The 17,418-nt window shown below is 34.0% G+C and overlaps 1 protein-coding gene across 1 annotated transcript; it reads left to right on the top strand.

Annotated features, from left to right (window-relative positions):
* Positions 1 to 2,540: 2,540 nt before the first annotated feature.
* On the top strand, positions 2,541 to 14,213 carry LOC143913839 (uncharacterized). The gene is made up of 18 exons (XM_077433855.1): positions 2,541 to 2,571; positions 2,836 to 3,007; positions 3,342 to 3,420; positions 3,507 to 3,696; positions 5,584 to 5,778; positions 5,929 to 6,133; positions 6,273 to 6,492; positions 6,567 to 6,786; positions 7,716 to 7,999; positions 10,552 to 10,561; positions 10,835 to 10,949; positions 11,027 to 11,105; positions 11,195 to 11,384; positions 12,077 to 12,271; positions 12,352 to 12,556; positions 13,345 to 13,564; positions 13,637 to 13,856; positions 13,934 to 14,213. Exons 2-18 carry the CDS (start codon positions 2,855 to 2,857, stop codon positions 14,211 to 14,213), a joined length of 3,060 nt encoding a protein of 1,019 aa, XP_077289981.1. The 5' UTR covers positions 2,541 to 2,571; positions 2,836 to 2,854.
* The last annotated feature ends 3,205 nt before the right edge of the window (positions 14,214 to 17,418 follow it).

The following is a 17,418-nucleotide window of genomic DNA, read 5'->3' on the forward strand; positions in this document are numbered from 1 at the left end:
GCGCGCAGAATACGGGAGGAAAAGCCTGTTCCTCTTGTTCTTGTTGTACCCTGCTCGCGGAAATTAAGTGAGTATGTACGTGAGTATGTACCGTTTACCAGTTATTTTCCGAGAATGAAATTGAATGTTTAAAATGTGTTGGAATATGTACTGACGGTGCAGCAGCTATGACTGGGAAAATATCGGGATTTAAAGCTGAAGTAAAAAAGGTATACTCTGATGCGAAACATCTTCACTGCATAATACATAGAGAACATCTAGTTTTTCGACATATATGTATGTTGTGAACTCAGTAAAGTTTTAAATGAAGTTGTGTCAATAGTAAATTTTGTGAAAAGTAATGCTTTAAATACAAGATTATTTAGCATTTTGTGCAAAGAGATGGATTCATTGCACGGAGTTTTACTGTATCATACTGAAGTACGATGGCTATCTCGTGGGAAGGTTTTAAAACGAGTTGTAGAACTTATTGACGAACTTCCCCTCTTTCTTCACGATAAAAAACCAGATCTCGCTTCTTTATTTTTAGATGATAAGTGGGTGTGTTTTGCATCTTATTTGGCGGTTTTTTTCATAGAGTCAATGAATTAAATCTTTCGCTTCAGGGAAAAGAAAGCAACATTTTAATAATGAACATAAAACTTCAAACTTTCCAACAAAAGCTTTCTTTGTGGTCAAAAGGTATTAGTTAAGGATGCACGGAGATATTTTCGTATTTGAATGATTTTCTAACGAATAATGAAATATCACTGTCGACTTCAGTGAAAAATGTTATACTTGGTCACGTGGTCGAATCGATACTATTTTTCAAAAAATATTTCCCAAACTTGAATGAGGATGAAAGGAACAATTGGATAAGAACACCATTTGCCAAGTTCTTAAAATATGATCATATTACGACAGCCCAAGAAGAGTTGATTGATATCAGATCAGATAATTTGCTTGAAGTAGAATTTAATGAAAAAAGTATATACTCTTATTCCTTAAGTACTCTTATTCCTTTCGTGACTACGTAAAGTCTGTTCAAGGAACGAGCGACCTGGGTGACAGTATTAGTGTATATACATGCAGTGGTCATTTGTAGTCACCGGACCCAGAAGGTGCCGCGTATTGTTCAAAGGTTGTAAATGCATTGTTAAAGGTTTGCCGAACCTTTTTTACAAAGGATTTACAACAATGGAACAATGGATAGCACTGTGACTATCCGGTGTCTAGTCATTAGTTTCGCTTCGGCGTTTGACGTAGGAGGACGTATCTTCGCTTTTTCTTACACGGTGGTTACAAAGTTCCCCACACATAAGTAATATAAAAAAAATTGTTAGCATTTTTTTCAACAATGTAAAAGTATAGGTATAATACAGTCGTGCATGATGTAGTTGTGCGGCATGTGCGCTCCGGTATTTCCCTCCGCCAAAACCAGATAATAATCCAAAAAAACCCGTCAATTCCAGAAATAAATAAATTAAAGAAATAAAAAAATAAAGAGATATAAATAAATTTAGATAACAAAAAAGTTCCTTTTGTTTCATTTTTGAGATAAACTTTAAAAAATTTATATATGTATATACATATATGCGTAACGCATACTTTGCAATCAACCGGTAGTTACGAACACTGTCAACCAGGTCGCTCGTTTCTTGAACAGACTCTACCTATGCGAAACAGCATTTTCGTCATTACTTATATTAAAAAATAAGCAAAGGTCATGCCTTTCCACGGAGACTTTGGAAGATGCTTAGCGAGTTAGGATTTCTGACATTGAACCCGATATCGATTTGTTATGTAAAAACATGCGACCTCATCTATCGCATTAAATTGTTTCATGTGTGTATATTTTTTATTTAAAAAAAAGGTTTTTAAGCAAGTTCCTATAATTTTGTGCTGAATATAAATATGTGTATTATAATTGTAATAATTACTGCCAAATAAACCTTTTAACTAGAAAAAAATTTTTTAGGGGCCGGGAATTAATTCTTCAGATTTAGGGGGTCGTGACAAGAAAGTAATTGGGAAGCACTGTTCTAACCGACCCAATTTATTGATATCAATGCATCAAGAAACTAGTTTGATTTTTTCTTGTTAGAACAATCATAATAATGCCGCAGAACATCGGTTAAGAACCACTGACAAACCACTGAGATATGTATGTGATTCCCTCACAGCATTAACAGTCACTCCTAGATAGCTGGCGAACGTAGTAAGATTGTTGGTTATATTTATAACGTTCATATTATCGGTTGCTTTAAATTAGATTTATTATTTTTATGTATATGTATTTTAAACTAAGTTGTAATACAGTTTACTGTAAAATTAAATTAAACGACTACATAATATACTAAATGTATCTCATGAAATCATCAAATTAAAAAATAATCTACTCCATAATCTTAGAATATGATGCAGTTTATTGTCTCAAGATAGAAGATTATAAACATATACATGTATATAGTATCTAGACCTATGAACTTTTGTACTTAAAGTCATTATTATACATGCAACGCTCCATATAAACAAACCGGTTATTATTGACAAGATTGGTCACTGTTTAATCAATTTTTAATCAAACCCAACGTATAACTAACCTAACCTTCCTCCATTCCTAATCACATCAATCATAATACATAGTTGAATATATTAGTTGAAATATTATAGTCGTTGGCCATGCTTACTAAAATAATAATCTCATGCAATTGCGGAGTACCTGTCTTGTGTGCTTTGTTCACTATTAACTTGTTCAATTAGTGCTTATGTATTTTTTTTTAATACAAATGGCCAATGATTATCTCATGGATCACGACTGCAATATTTCCATTACATACGTATTGTTGTTTCTAGTTCTACATTAAAAATAATAATGAAGCATTCGAGAATATTACTCGGAATACTATTTGTGTGTATTTCACTGGCTAATGGCTCCAAAATTCTCAAAGTATGCTTGGCGCCTTCAAAAAGTCATCATATCCTGTGCCAAGGTGTGGTTGACACATTAGCAGACAGTGGACATGAAGTTAGTACCTTAATTAAGTTTAAATAAAATGCATTAAATGACCAAAAACAGTCGAATTTGGTTTTTGCGAGCCGAAATTTTCTTATTTATAGCTGTTACTAGAAATGTCAGTAATGCGTTAAATTTATCTACATTTTTTTTAGTTAATATCAACGTCAATATATGTACTTACAAAAACGATAAAGTATCAAATACTAAATATAATATTTATTTTAAATTAAAAAAATTTTTGCAATTTCATTTTTCTTTTTTACACGTCTATCCAGATAATGAGTTCGTAATAAGCAATATTTTGATTGTACATACATATATGAATAATACGTATAAATTTTAGGTCACCTTCATCAATACTTTTGCTTCTAACGGTAAAAAATATAAGGAAATTACGATCAGCGAACTGTCGAACTCGTTACGTAATACACTTTTATTATTCTAGAATGTTGAGTTTCTCAAATTAGTAGTCAAAAGATGAACTAATTATATGTGTATTTATTTACAGAAAAACACCATGCCGGATTTAAGACAAACCATATGTCAAAAGTAGGACTAGTAAATGTATTACCTCTATGGCAGCAGGAAGTAACTAGCACATTTTTTAATCATCCTAAAATCGTCGACTTCTTCGCTGATAAAAATCAAAAGTTTGATCTCGTCATCATCGAATACTTTATGAATGAAATGTTCATTGGGTGAGATATGTTTTAAATTAATATTAACATAATATGTAATTAACAGTCAAGTTTTGTATAATTTTTCAATTTCACAATGAAATCTGGACAAACAATATTAATATAAATTACCTATAAGTATTATCCTCTTCGGGCATATGTATATATGTACATATATAATATTGAAAAAAAGTGCCGATTCAGATAAATAATGAAAAAGTTCAATTACCAAATTCAACTCTTTATGAACTTTTCCTTTATTGCCTAGGCAACCGACTACAAGAGACTATAAATAATTCAATAAATAATGAAAGAGTTCAATTACAAAATTCAACTCTCTATGAACTTTTCCTTTATTGCCTAGGCAACCAACTACAAGAGATTATAAAAAAAAGTATATAAACCTTTCTGTTTATGCCCAAAAAGAAAAGAGAAGGGTGGAGATATATGTATCTAAATCAACAGGCAATTTTTCTATGATTTCCAATTTTAAATTGAAATCTGGACAAACAATATTAATGTAAATTATCTATGTATATATATTGTCCTCTTCGGGCATATGTAATATTGAAAAAAAGTGCCGACTCATCGAAAGAGTTAAATTACCAAATTAAAGTCTCATGAACTCTTCCTTTATTTCCTAGGCAACCAACGACACGAATAAATATAATATAAAACCAATTTGTTTTCAATTAAAAGCGAATGAATTTTTACTATACATTTTTATTATCTTTATCTTAATCTCCTAAATGTATTTTTATCTGGTTTTTTTTTCTCTTCTCTCTGTTATATTTTCGACAATTGGGGCGCATTAGGGATTCCTGTAATGCCACAATTATATTAATGTATAATTATACAAATATATTAATATAAATACATTTAAGATATTTCAATATTCACGTAGTTAGAAATAGAGGTATGCATGATCATAAAACTAGCAATATGAATAGGAGTGGCGTAGCGTGAATTCCTGTTGCCCCCCCCCCCCCCGCAAAATATTTTAAGGCGCCCTCCCCCCATATATTCATATTATTTACTTACAGCAAAATAACTTTCCATATTAATAATTTTACGTATCGGTATATGTACCTATGTATATATCGAAGTGCATTAATAGTTTAATCTGCACAACCAACATGCAGTGCACAATCTGTTTATTTTATGTTTTTCCTTAAAAACTTCCCACCTGTTAATGATGACAGCGAAAAATGTATAAATTTATAAATTTAATTGGTTTTAATCATATAATTTTGTTTTATTGTTTACACATTGAAAAAGTATATACAATAATAAGAAAGAATTCTCAGCAAATAGGTTGAAAAGTGGCACTGACGTTCAAACGATGGAAAAAGACGGCAGTCTTCTAGCCCTATTGGCATAGATCAATTACACAATGAGGATGAATTCAAAATATGTATGATAATGTATGTAAATACATATAGTACTAATAGGTTGAAAAATAAGTGAAGTTCTCAAAAAAGTTACGGAACAAATTAAAAAATCAGTGAAAAAGGCGCGCTTAGTGACGACCCCCAGGTATCGCCCCCCCCCCCCCCCCCCCCCCCGCGTTGCGGGGTCTGCGGGCGCGGTAGCAACGCCACTGTTATAGGTAGAGTTAAATTAATTAGGGTTAAGAAAGCAAAAACACATGGGTTCTTAAATTTATAACACCCTTCCTGAGAACATTAGAAGTGCTAAAACATTAGTGACTTCTTGAAGGGAGATAATGGTTACCTTTGTGGAAGATGTAATAAAATTAAGATCGATAGTTAAAATACATATATATGTACTATGTGGGTTAATTCTAGTTATTAATTTAATTTTGTTATTTTTTTAATGTATGTTATTATAAGTAATTTGCTATTAAATAAGTAAATAAATAAATATGTCGGGAGCTCGTCTTTTCAGGCTCGGAATTCGATATAAATGTCCCGTGGTAATTCTGTCATCTGTGAGCTTAATGCCGTGGTTGGCCACGATGACCAGCAATCCGCTGTCCATAGAAACAGTTCCTAATATGTTCACGCCGTTTACAACCAATATGAGTTTAAAAGAAAGAGTCATCAATACGCTTGCAACAATAGGCGCAGAAATCTTGGGAAGGTGAGTCCTGGCTTTCCATTTTTGACTTATCTTTATTTTGAACTTTCTGGGACTACGTAGTAGATCCATTATTTAATTTGATTAATATTAAAAAGTATCACATTTGTGTTCGATTACAATTTAGAAAAGTCGTTTTTCGTGTTAAATCAGATTTTTCTTGGATCCAACATCAAGGAAATTATATGCTGAATATATGCCCGAAGAAGCCAATTTGGTGCCATTTGAAGATTTAAGGAAGCACATTTCCATAGTATTTGTAAACAGTCATCCTTCTATTGGATTAGCTCGTCCTCTGCTACCGAATACGATTGAAATTGGCGGATATCACATTGCAGATCCTAAACCATTACCCGAAGTAATAAAATGATTTATTGCATAGTTTCTTTTATTTAAATTTCACATTTGCGTCCATGTAGTTCAAATCTTGAAAAAAGAAAGTTATAAGCTTTAAAAAAAGGTTCTTGTCTCTTAATATGTACATTCCAATGCTACAGGATCTTCAAGAAGTGATAGACTCGGCCAAGCATGGTGTCATCTTTTTCAGCATGGGTAGTAATTTGAAAAGTAAAGATATGGACGTCGAATTGAGACAAAATATTCTCAAAGTGTTATCAGGCTTCAAAGAAACCGTGCTATGGAAATTTGAAGAAGATCTACCGGACAAGCCAAAAAACGTCATCATCCGTAAATGGATGCCACAGTCGAGCATTTTGGGTAAACCAAATCCATATTATTGATACACTAAATGATCCAACTTTATATGGTAACACTTACTAGTATATTTTCAGCACATAAAAATGTCAAGTTGTTCATTTCTCACGGTGGACTTTTGAGTGTAACCGAGGCGACTTACTTTGGTGTACCATTGCTCGCTATACCAGTATTTGGAGATCAGTTCCACAATGCCATGACTGTGTCAGAGAAAGGACAGGGTGTCATGCTGTCTCTCAGCAATATAACTGAAGTTTCGTTGAAGTGGTCTATCAATGAGGTTATAAGCAATCCAAAGTAAGTTAAATATTGCATCATGTATTCTTTCAGATACACCTAAATCTGACATATTATGTTTTCATCTTCCTTTTTGATAATCTGTTTAAGGAATCTCAATACTCTCTCATTTTCTTATCGAACGTATTGATTTGAACTCGTCTGTTAATTCTAAGCTTTCTGGATCGCCCCACATATCTTTTACTTACTAGAATAACCCGACTAATTTAATCGAGATCTTTCAATAGCGGTTAATGGATCAATTCCTATATCTGTGTTACATTTATTTTATAGCAGCATAGGTCGATCGTTAAGCTTCTGCTTAGCGTCGAGAGGCGCCGGGTTCGATCCTTGGGCCCGGCCTCGAATGAAAATGAATTTTATTATGAGTATGCTGTTGGTTAGACCAACGTTTGAGTATGCTGTCGGTTAGACCTGGATTTGTGACTTCAGGTTGATCGTTTCCTATCAGAGTTTGCCAATTTTCTCTGATTTCACTGTTGAAACGGTTCCCGGAAAAAAATTGGCTAAAAAATCCCTCCTATACGATATGTCACCTATAATTTGTGTATAAATTGATGGATGTCTCATTGATTTGCGAGTTTTACAGTGTCTCGTAATTCAGTGATTTATATAAAAAAAAATGCTGAATTGTAATTTGTAAATTTGTAATTGGCCAGGAAGGCGCATTGGGGTTTACCTGTAAGGCCTTCCTGGTATATATGTAAAATAAAATAAAATAAAATAAAATAAATAAAATACCACGTACCATCTCCTAGACTTGTAACTAGGATCAATGTAATAATCTCTGCTGGAATTGAAACCTCCATATCCTATTGACACACATTTTTGTTTTGATAACTAAGTATTAACAGGACAAATGTTGACACTATTGTTTTAAAGACTCCATTATTGAAGGTTTTTGATACAAACGTATTATTTTATTTTAGATACAACGAAATCGCTAAGATGAATCAGAAAATATTTCATGATAGACCAATGAAGCCACGGGAACTGCTAGCGTTTTATGTCGATCATATTATAAGAACAAAAGGTGCCAACTATTTGTCACCTCCGTCACTGCCACGTGCCTCGCAGTTGCTGTTAGACGTTGCTGCAGTTATCCTTATTCCATTAGTGTCGATAGCATTCTTGTTCGCATTTATTTGCCGAAAATTATGTTGCAGAAAATCAGCAAAGGAAAACAAAAAATCATCAAGCAGAAAAGAAATCAGCAAAGGAAAGAAAAAAAATTAATATTAAATGACAATGAAAATAAAATGTATGTACATATATACATATAATATATGTATATTAAAATTTATTTGCTCTTGATGAAAAGTTAAAATATATTAAAAATGCCTATGAGCTATTTATATGACTGACTATTACTTATGTACATGTTCATATATCACCATAGACAGTGGCGGACTGGCCATACAAGCGAACATGCCCGATGGCATGTGGGCCCCACTATCTGTTAGAAAATATGGGCCCTCAGTAAAATTAAATAACTTTTTAATTATTTCACGTGTGTAAAAATTTATAGGATATTGCACTTTGGGACCTAAAGTTTGGGCATTTCAACAAAACAAATTTTTTACGATATACACAAACAACTAATACCTGCTTTAACAGTCCAAGGATCGGTTAACTTTTTTTATTAGGCTCGAAATGTAAGTTTCAACATTTGCGTGGGCCCTTTTGCCGGGCCTATTTCCAACCTCAAGATTATGCATACCTATGTAATAACTACCTAATGAAATAAAAATAGGAATAAACAAATTTCCGTGAATAATATAAACTGAATTGCTTAAAACAATTTTGATAGGACGATTCATCATCAACCAGCGATTTAAATTTACTTCATACTTTCAAAATAACATTTGATTATGCTTCGACGATATAGTAAGATTTAAATACACAATTTTAAACAGTTTCCGAATATAAAATCTATTCCTAATCTAGACACATCCATGTATATAGAAATATAGGATAGGGGCTCCCTCCCCAAAATCCCGATTTTCGATTAACATTAATTGAAAATATTATGCATTTTTTTCAGGGACGTAATTTGGGGGGGAGGCATATGGGGGCACTCGCCCCCCTAAATTAAGGAAAAGTGTGAATATTATGAATTCAATTACTAATGAGATACTATGGATCTACATTTATTTCTTATGTATGTTACTTTTGGGTAACTAATAAAATAATCGCTGCTATGTGTTTTGAAAAAAAAAAAGATTTTATTATTTCGAAACAAGTATATTTTGGTTTTTAAGTGGTATGCCTTGGGTAAAATTCTTAGAAATTGTTCATCCTATAGAGCGAATCGTGAGAAAGGTCCCCTTTACTTTATTTTGTCTCAAAAACAGATGTGTAACGTTTATTTTTCCGAAAGTTCGTATATTAACGTGATCAGTGATCGATTCTGGTTCAAATTTTCGCACGATCACAAAACTTTATCTATTGTTATTACGTACATATGTACATAGATAAAGTGAAAAGATATTCGGTAGAAATTAAGATAGTTTTTTAGTGACTCAGTTAGATGGTCGATTTTTGTTGATCATGTGTAGATTATTGGAAAAAAATTTTCGCCTGCGGCGCTTTTTTCGCTTTCTACATAATATTTTTTTATAATTATTTTTTTAAAAATAAGCTTATTTTTTTCATATTTTATAACTCAATAAGGTTTATGCAAAGAATATTTTCCATTTTTATTCCAATATAAAAAAGATTTTTTGAAAAAAAATTCGATTTGACCAATCTTTGCCTGCCCCCCCAAGAAAAAGCTGAAATGACGTCCCTGAGTGTTTTCTACCGAAAGTAAAAGCCGCTTTTATGCCGCATTCTTTTATGATACATTTTATTTACCTAGGACAAGAGTTAGAACGAAATATACAATGTAATTTATGGATCTATTTTGCTTTTGCCATTTTTCTTGTACCTAAATTTGTTTATTCCCATTTTTGAAAAGAAAATTTTGTTATATGGGGGGGGGGGAGACAAATTTGTTTAACCTTGGGGGGCCCCCTTTGACTCCTGGCATGCACTAATTTCAGTCCCAATCCACCACTGACCATAGATCTAGAATAGACTAGATATGGCATAACAACAAATTTCGTTGGAGATCTTGTCGCCACTAACTGAGGGGTGCGGGGGGAAGTTGGGGGAAAAAAAGGTTTTCTTCCCTACGACGCAGCGGTCGGCGTTTTTTTTACTTCCCCCCGATAGTTAAACCCCCCGCACCCCTCAGTTAGTGACGAAATGATTAAAAGATCTCCGCAATCGACCTTTCCTACTTAGAAGCTACTAACCTACTGAGAGAAAAGTGTGCATGCGCCATGTATTTTGCATGCGCCAAAAAGGAGACCAGTATAAACCGTGAGGGCGGATCTATGTATTATACATCTATGTATACCACACATTGTTGCTTGATACAAATTATATCTATAAGTATGTACATATTCGCTTTTTGCCTCCTTTAACGCATGTCCACCTTTCAAAACTCAATTTTAAAAAGTCACCAACATCATGTATTTTTATTTAACACCCTTTAGTCAGTTTTGACACTATCTGATAAGGGTGTAATCTATTTTAACTTTGGTCATGTTTTTGTAGCGATTTTTGATAAGTGATATGAGATGTGTAACAACTCTTATTTCCAACACGGTTTGCCAGATAAGTTATCAGATTTATAATTACGATTCAGAACTCTGATCAGTTTAATCAGTCACATTTCGTGAACGGTTGCTGCAGGTTATTATCAATATTAATTATTAGGATTAACGTCGTGCCGCTTATCTACTTACTTTATAATTTTATCCATTATGAATTGCATAAAATATAATGAAACGATTTAATTTTTCAATTAATTATACAAGTCATTCAATTCTCTGATCTTAAAATAGATTGTTTTGCTAACATAGTATTTGGTTTTGTTATCTCTGAAAAATATTTTATAGATAAATGTTAAACCACATATTAAAATATTTTAGGTACAATTATAAAAAATGAAGCATAAAAGTGTTTTATTTGGAATTGTGTTTGGATGCATTTTTTTGAGCAATGTTGACTTTACCGATGGCTCAAAAATCCTCAAGGTGTGTTTGGCACCTTCCAGGAGTCATCACATACTGTGCCAAGGTGTGGTTGACACGCTAGTCAAAAGTGGTCATGAAGTTAGTATTTTGATAAGCTAAAATGTAACTAGACTAAAAGTTGTATAATTTAAATGATCACTATGTGTAAAATTTAGGTAACTTTCTTGAATGCTTTTGCTACGAATAGTAAAAAATATAAAGAAATTACAATCAGCGAGCTATCTCACGCATTCGGTAATGAATTTTAATTCTTTAATATGTTATTAGTAACAAATATAAAATAAATGATTAATTAATTTTAATTGTTATATGTACATATATAGAAAAAAACGATGTTGGATTCGGAATAGCCAATGTATCACAAGTACAAATGATAAAAATGATAACTGAATGGCAACCGGAGGTAACAAAAATATTTTACAGTAATCCGGAAATAGTTGAATTCTTCAATGACAAAAATCAAAAGTTCGATCTGGTCATATTTGAGTACTTCATGAATGAAATGTTTATAGGGTGAGTGTTTACAATCTTTTAAATAGTAGTTCAATCATATTATACGAGTTATAGAAATGATCCACCCTACATTTTCGATACCTTGAAGGATTTTAAGATATATAATATGGGTTTGGTGCAAACGATCGACAAGCGCCAGACAGACTGAACCACAGATTAACTGGATGGCTGCTTTAAACGCAATTCTCGACTTCACGAATGATAGATTGCAGCTCAGATGACGAGTAACCTTTCGATGTGCACAGATGCAATTATTAAAATGGTAATTATTAAAATTGAGTTGGATCTTTCTGGCGAGTTTAATAAGTCAAAATTCGGAACTAAAGTATCAGAAGCACAGAAGGTATACAGGGTAGGTATGTCGGGACTTCGGGTAGATTTCGCTTAGTGTAAGTGCAAGCAGTGCGCACGCATAAGGTACACGTGTCGTTAATCTGTGCTTCAGTCTGTCTGGCGCTTGTCGATCGTTTGCACCGCATCGATATAATATGTAAATGGTTCAATCCATGAAAGACTGGAATTCAATTGGGTGCAGGTTCCAATATTGAGAATTTTAATTTATGTATATGAAAATTAAACACAAAATACATGCCTACATATAAACTGGTTTTTCTGTTATTATGTACATCAAGTAATAACAAATTGGCAAGATTTTAAACCACTAGACAAATTAAAAATGTCATTCTTTCCAGACTCGGCATTCGATATAAATGTCCAGTGATGGTTCTATCGTCAGTAAGCATAATGTCATGGTTGGCTACGATGACCAGCAATCCACTGTCGGTGGAAACAGTACCCAATATATTCACATCATACACAACGAATATGGATTTGAAGCAAAGGGTCATTAATACATTAATAACGATAGGAAATGAAGCAATGGGAACGTCAGTAAATATTTGGATGTAGTCTTAAATGTGTGTTTAATAATAGAAAAACTAATAAAGTAATATTATCGACAAATCAGACTCGTCATGGAACCGATAGCAAAAAAATTGTATATTCAATACATGCCAGAAGAAGCTAAGATTGTACCGTACGAAGAGTTAAAGAAGCACATTTCCTTGATTATAGTCAACAGTCATCCTTCTGTTGGATTAGCTCGGCCTTTGCTGCCGAATACCATCGAAATTGGTGGATACCATATCGCAGATCCTGAACCATTACCAAAAGTAAGACATTAATATAAACATATGTATGTTATTATTATATTATAGTATGAAATTTAACATTAATAATCAAGAAGTTTGATCAGGCATTTACAGTTTACAACAAAAATAGATTCATAGAGTTGCAAATATCAAAAAATATATAATGTGGCCATGATTATTAAAGCATAATGTCGTTAATTATCATAAAATGATCTCTCAAGCTTCCACATATGATTATTTTATTTAAATATGTACTTATAGGACAGGAGGTTATGTTGTGACTGTAACCCGGCCTATGGAAACTCGTTGTAGATAACAGAGGAAATTTATTTTCTTCAGTATATAAGTTTATTGTCAGTACAGAAAATTCACGGGGAAGTGGGCTAGTTGCCTGCTTCAGGGGAAAGCCTGACTGGACTGCCGTCTGTGGCTGCTGTACTGGTTTATATATGGGCACGGTGATGTCATCTTGTTCTCGAGGATTCCTCCGGGTTCAAGGGTTTCCTTTGTGTGGCTTCACAAGGTTGCTTGATGGGTATTCATCTGGAGTGAGTCGAATCGCCTTTATCGGTGGTCTGGATATGGGTGAGGTGATGTCATCTCGTTCTCGAAGATTCTTCCAGGCTCAAGGGTATCCGTGTGGTCGCGTGCCTTGTGTTTTATGGGGTAATAGGATTTATGCTATTTCGGTTGTTCCCTTGAACTCAAGGTTTTGTTTATCCGGAGCGAATAGATGATTGCTTTGGCTTTGCTGAAAGCTCGTACAAGCTGTATTGTATTCTTATATACTTTTTAATTCTATCAAACAGGATCTTCAAAAAGTGATAGACTCGGCCGAGCACGGCGTCATCTTCTTCAGCATGGGTAGTAATTTGAAAAGCAAAGATATGAGCGCCGAATTAAGACAGGGCATACTGAAAGTTTTTTCGACTTTCAAAGAAACTATATTGTGGAAATTTGAAGAAGATCTACCAAATAAACCAAAAAACGTCATCATCCGTAAGTGGATGCCGCAATCTAGCATTTTAGGTAAATCAATTCCAAATTATTGATACAATAAATGATCCATCTTTATATGGTTACATACTAGTATATTTTTAGCACACAAAAACGTCAAGTTATTTATTTCTCATGGTGGACTCTTGAGTTTAACGGAGGCGACTTACTTTGGAGTGCCGTTGCTCGCTATACCGATATTCGGCGATCAGTACCACAACGCTATGACCTTGACAGAAAAAGGACAAGGACTCATGCTGTCTTTCGACAATATAACTGAAGCTTCATTTAGGTGGTCTATTAATGAAGTCATAACAAATTTGACGTAAGCCTTTCTTCTTATCCAAAATTTGAGTCCCACAGAAGTTGGATTATTGACATGAAAATATGAATATATTTCAGATACGCCGAAAACGCTAAGATTAGACAGGAAATATTCCACGACAGACCAATGAAACCAAGAGAACTGCTAGCATTTTATGTCGACCATGTTATTAGAACCAAAGGAGCCAAATATTTGTCACCACCGTCGTTGCCACGTACTTCACAATTGCTGCTGGACGTTGCTGCTGTTATTCTGATTCCATTGATGTCTGTGATGTTCTTATTTGTATACGTTTGCCGTAAATTATTGTGTAGATTTAAAAACAAAAAAATTACTGAAGAAAAGAAAAACAACTAGATCGTTTATATGTCTATGTAATATGTACAATCATTTTTGAGTGACTTTAATCTGCAAGTTCAACAATAAATAATTCCATACTTAATTCGACTATTTTTTATAATTTATATTATAGGGCGGGTTAATGGTTTGGACCGTTTCCCGGCCTATGGAAATTCAGTTGAATTTTGAAGAAGATCTTTATAACTCGATTAATACATGTGTATTTATATGTACAGCGAAGTTGGTAGGTGATTCGCTGGAACGAGCCAGGTCGAGTTCCTAAAACTCACTGGCATCTGGGGACGATGCACTGATTTATAAAGGTGTTGCTTGAGCAATGTGTAGCTGGGCTGGTGAGATCAGGTTCTGGAAGATTCCAGCGGGGTCAAGGTCTTCCTTTGTGTTCTATGTTTGATGCGTAGTTGCGTAGCTCCTTGGGATTTCCCGTGTACTCGTGATTGCATATTTGGAACGAGTCGAATCGCCTTTATGGGTAAGCTGGACGAAGTATTTCGGCCACGGCTGACTTTCGTGTACGAGAACAGGACGCAATGATGTCATTTGTACAGATTAAGTTCGATGAGGGAAATATCATCGACCTGGTTTCGTATGGTACAAGTCATGCTATATCCCTACAATATGTTTGTAGGCAGTGAAGGTGTGTTGACCAGTGTCCCAGCCTATAGAAAAACGTGTCCTGTTTGGAATATTGTTATTGTTCAGTTAATACAGGTGTTTGTATGTACGGCGAAGGAGGTAGTTCATCGACTTCCGAAAAGTGGGCAGACTGAAGCTCACTGGTATCTGGAGCTGATACGCCGGTTTATATTTGCAGTTCGATACGCGGCCCTGTGCAGAAGTCTTTGTCTAGAAGTTGCGTGATGTGGCTGTGTGATGACGTCAGCATCTAGACGTTGTTAGATTACGTTCACGGGTTCCGGGTGATTTGAAGAGTACCCAGAAGGGTGCTTTGTAGCTGTGTGATGGGGTCAGCGTCTAGAGATCGTTCGATGTGCGACTGCTGTTCGATGGGGAAATATATGGGTTCATCGACTTCGGTACGGGATAATTCAAAGGGGATAGTACGCGATGTGCTATATTCCTACATGTTATTACTCTTTTAGTACGCGGGACAGGTGTGTTGGCCGTGTCCCGGTCTAAGAAAACACCGTTTGTATTTGTAAGAGGATCGTTTATTTTTGTTCAATTGTTACAATGGTTATTGTATGTACGAAGAGGTTGAGCTTCGGAGAAGTGAGCTGGTTGAGCTCCAGAGGTTCACTCTGGTGTTGGGAGCTGGTGCGTCGCTTTATATACGTTCTGGCTTGAAGCGTGCCGTGTGCAGATGATTTTTCTTCGTTTCCAGGACACGTGTTTTATAGCTATGGGGTCAGCGCCAGGACGTCGTTCGTTTGAGAATGGAGTCGTGTACCACGCGTAAACGACTTTTTAGGACACGTATTACAGTTTTCTGATGACATCGCTGTTGGGTTTCGTTTGTTTTACGATCGAGCGATGAACTCTTTCTTCTGGAATGGTCGAAAGGGACGTTGCCCTTGAGTTATGCATGTTTGTACAGGAGCGCCGATGATTGGTGTGAAATGTATGAGATCACAGGTTTTGATTCGTAATAGCACAAGTTGTGCTAGATTCCTACAATTATATAAACAACGAGCCAGCTACGCCTTAAGGACCTAAGCCACGTGAATATTTTTTTGCGTGTGGAAATAAGCGACCTTAAATTTAAAATACCTACTGTTGCGTTTGTTAAAAAATTACTGATTTGGGTTTCACCTTTTTGAAACTACATATGTATATGTAGTATATTTAAAAAAAAAATCATTCATTGGTCGTGTTTTTCTTTCACAAATCATTAAATGAATAGGGTGTCGCATACCTACATATTTCTATACTTTGGTTATAAAACAAAACTGCCTTAACTTTTTGACTAACTGATTCATTAGTTAGCAATAATCTATATGAACAAATGATACTGAAATAACTTTAAAGATTGACAATCGGATTATAAGATCAAATTTGATTGATTAAAAATAATTTAATAACAGTATTATCTGTTTCAATCAACAAATACTGAACTTGAACTGAACTTGCAGATTAAAGACATCGTTGATTGAAACAGATAATTGATTTAGACAGTTGATTGAAACGTAGAAATTAAGCTGAATCATACAAAAAATCTTGTAATACACACCTTTGACAGTTCGAAACGCCACAAAACCGAAAATTTTTATAGTAAATTAAATTATGCACATCTTATGTGTACTCACAATGGTTAAACAGCAGTTTAACTTATGTACTACAATTACTATTAAAGTTGCAAACTCATGCTGCAAGCTATTATCGTTAAGTTTAATAATAATTATTATTTATTACTAGCTGATATACTAGGCGTTTATCAAAATCCCATCTACAAACTCCCAAGAGATATCTCAATTCCGCCATACAATTCCATAACTATTTCAACTGTGAAAATGTCAGAGAAAGAATTAAGCGACATGTTATCATTTATGTTAGTCTGTAACATGGCGCTACCAATTCGACATGTGCATTATTTTAATTTAATTTTAAATATAAATTTTCCGCAGAAATATTGTTTGCTCTTTAATGTCGGCGAACTTTAGATAAAATGTGGTTGAACAGATGATAAACACTTACAAGATTCTAGAAACAATACTTACAATACAATATTACTGCAGTGTTGTCACTCCGATTTTGCACTATACAAGGCACTATTACATGAAAGTTCATTAAATTTTCAAGATTTGTATAAGTTTTGACAAAAATTATATGAATTTTTAGATAAATAACGGGTTTCCGGAAAACCATGGAAACCATTAGGGTGAAACCACTGAATATCAGGCTCCATACTTAACCAATCTGAAGCTTATTGAATGTTGCTGAGTTATGCTATATATATATATATGTAGATAAATGTATTATAAAACCTGACAAATAGTTTGCATCATTAATATCTATGTTTTTAGTAATACTATATATTTAATTTATGATGTTGATTCGAAAAATTGTTACGCGGAATAAAAATATATAAATATAAAAAATCTGAAGATCCAAAGAAATCAGACAATCGAGGACAATGATAAAAAATAAGGTTGTGGCTATTTGCAGGTACTATATTTGCAAATTATTGGCTATTTGCAGGTACTATATCTACGAAAGGCGCAAAGCCTTCTGCGCATGCGCG

Source organism: Arctopsyche grandis, chromosome 6 (genome assembly GCF_051622035.1).
Source record: "Arctopsyche grandis isolate Sample6627 chromosome 6, ASM5162203v2, whole genome shotgun sequence".
Classification (NCBI taxonomy): Eukaryota; Metazoa; Arthropoda; class Insecta; order Trichoptera; family Hydropsychidae; genus Arctopsyche; species Arctopsyche grandis.

Coding starts and splice junctions, on each gene's coding strand:
- LOC143913839 (XM_077433855.1), top strand. CDS start 2,855: ATGAAGCATTCGAGAATATTACTCGGAATACTATTTGTGTGTATTTCA. Junction 3,421..3,506: donor CGAACTGTCGAACTCGTTAC/GTAATACACTTT, acceptor ATTTATTTACAG/AAAAACACCATGCCGGATTT. Junction 3,697..5,583: donor ATGAATGAAATGTTCATTGG/GTGAGATATGTT, acceptor TCGTCTTTTCAG/GCTCGGAATTCGATATAAAT.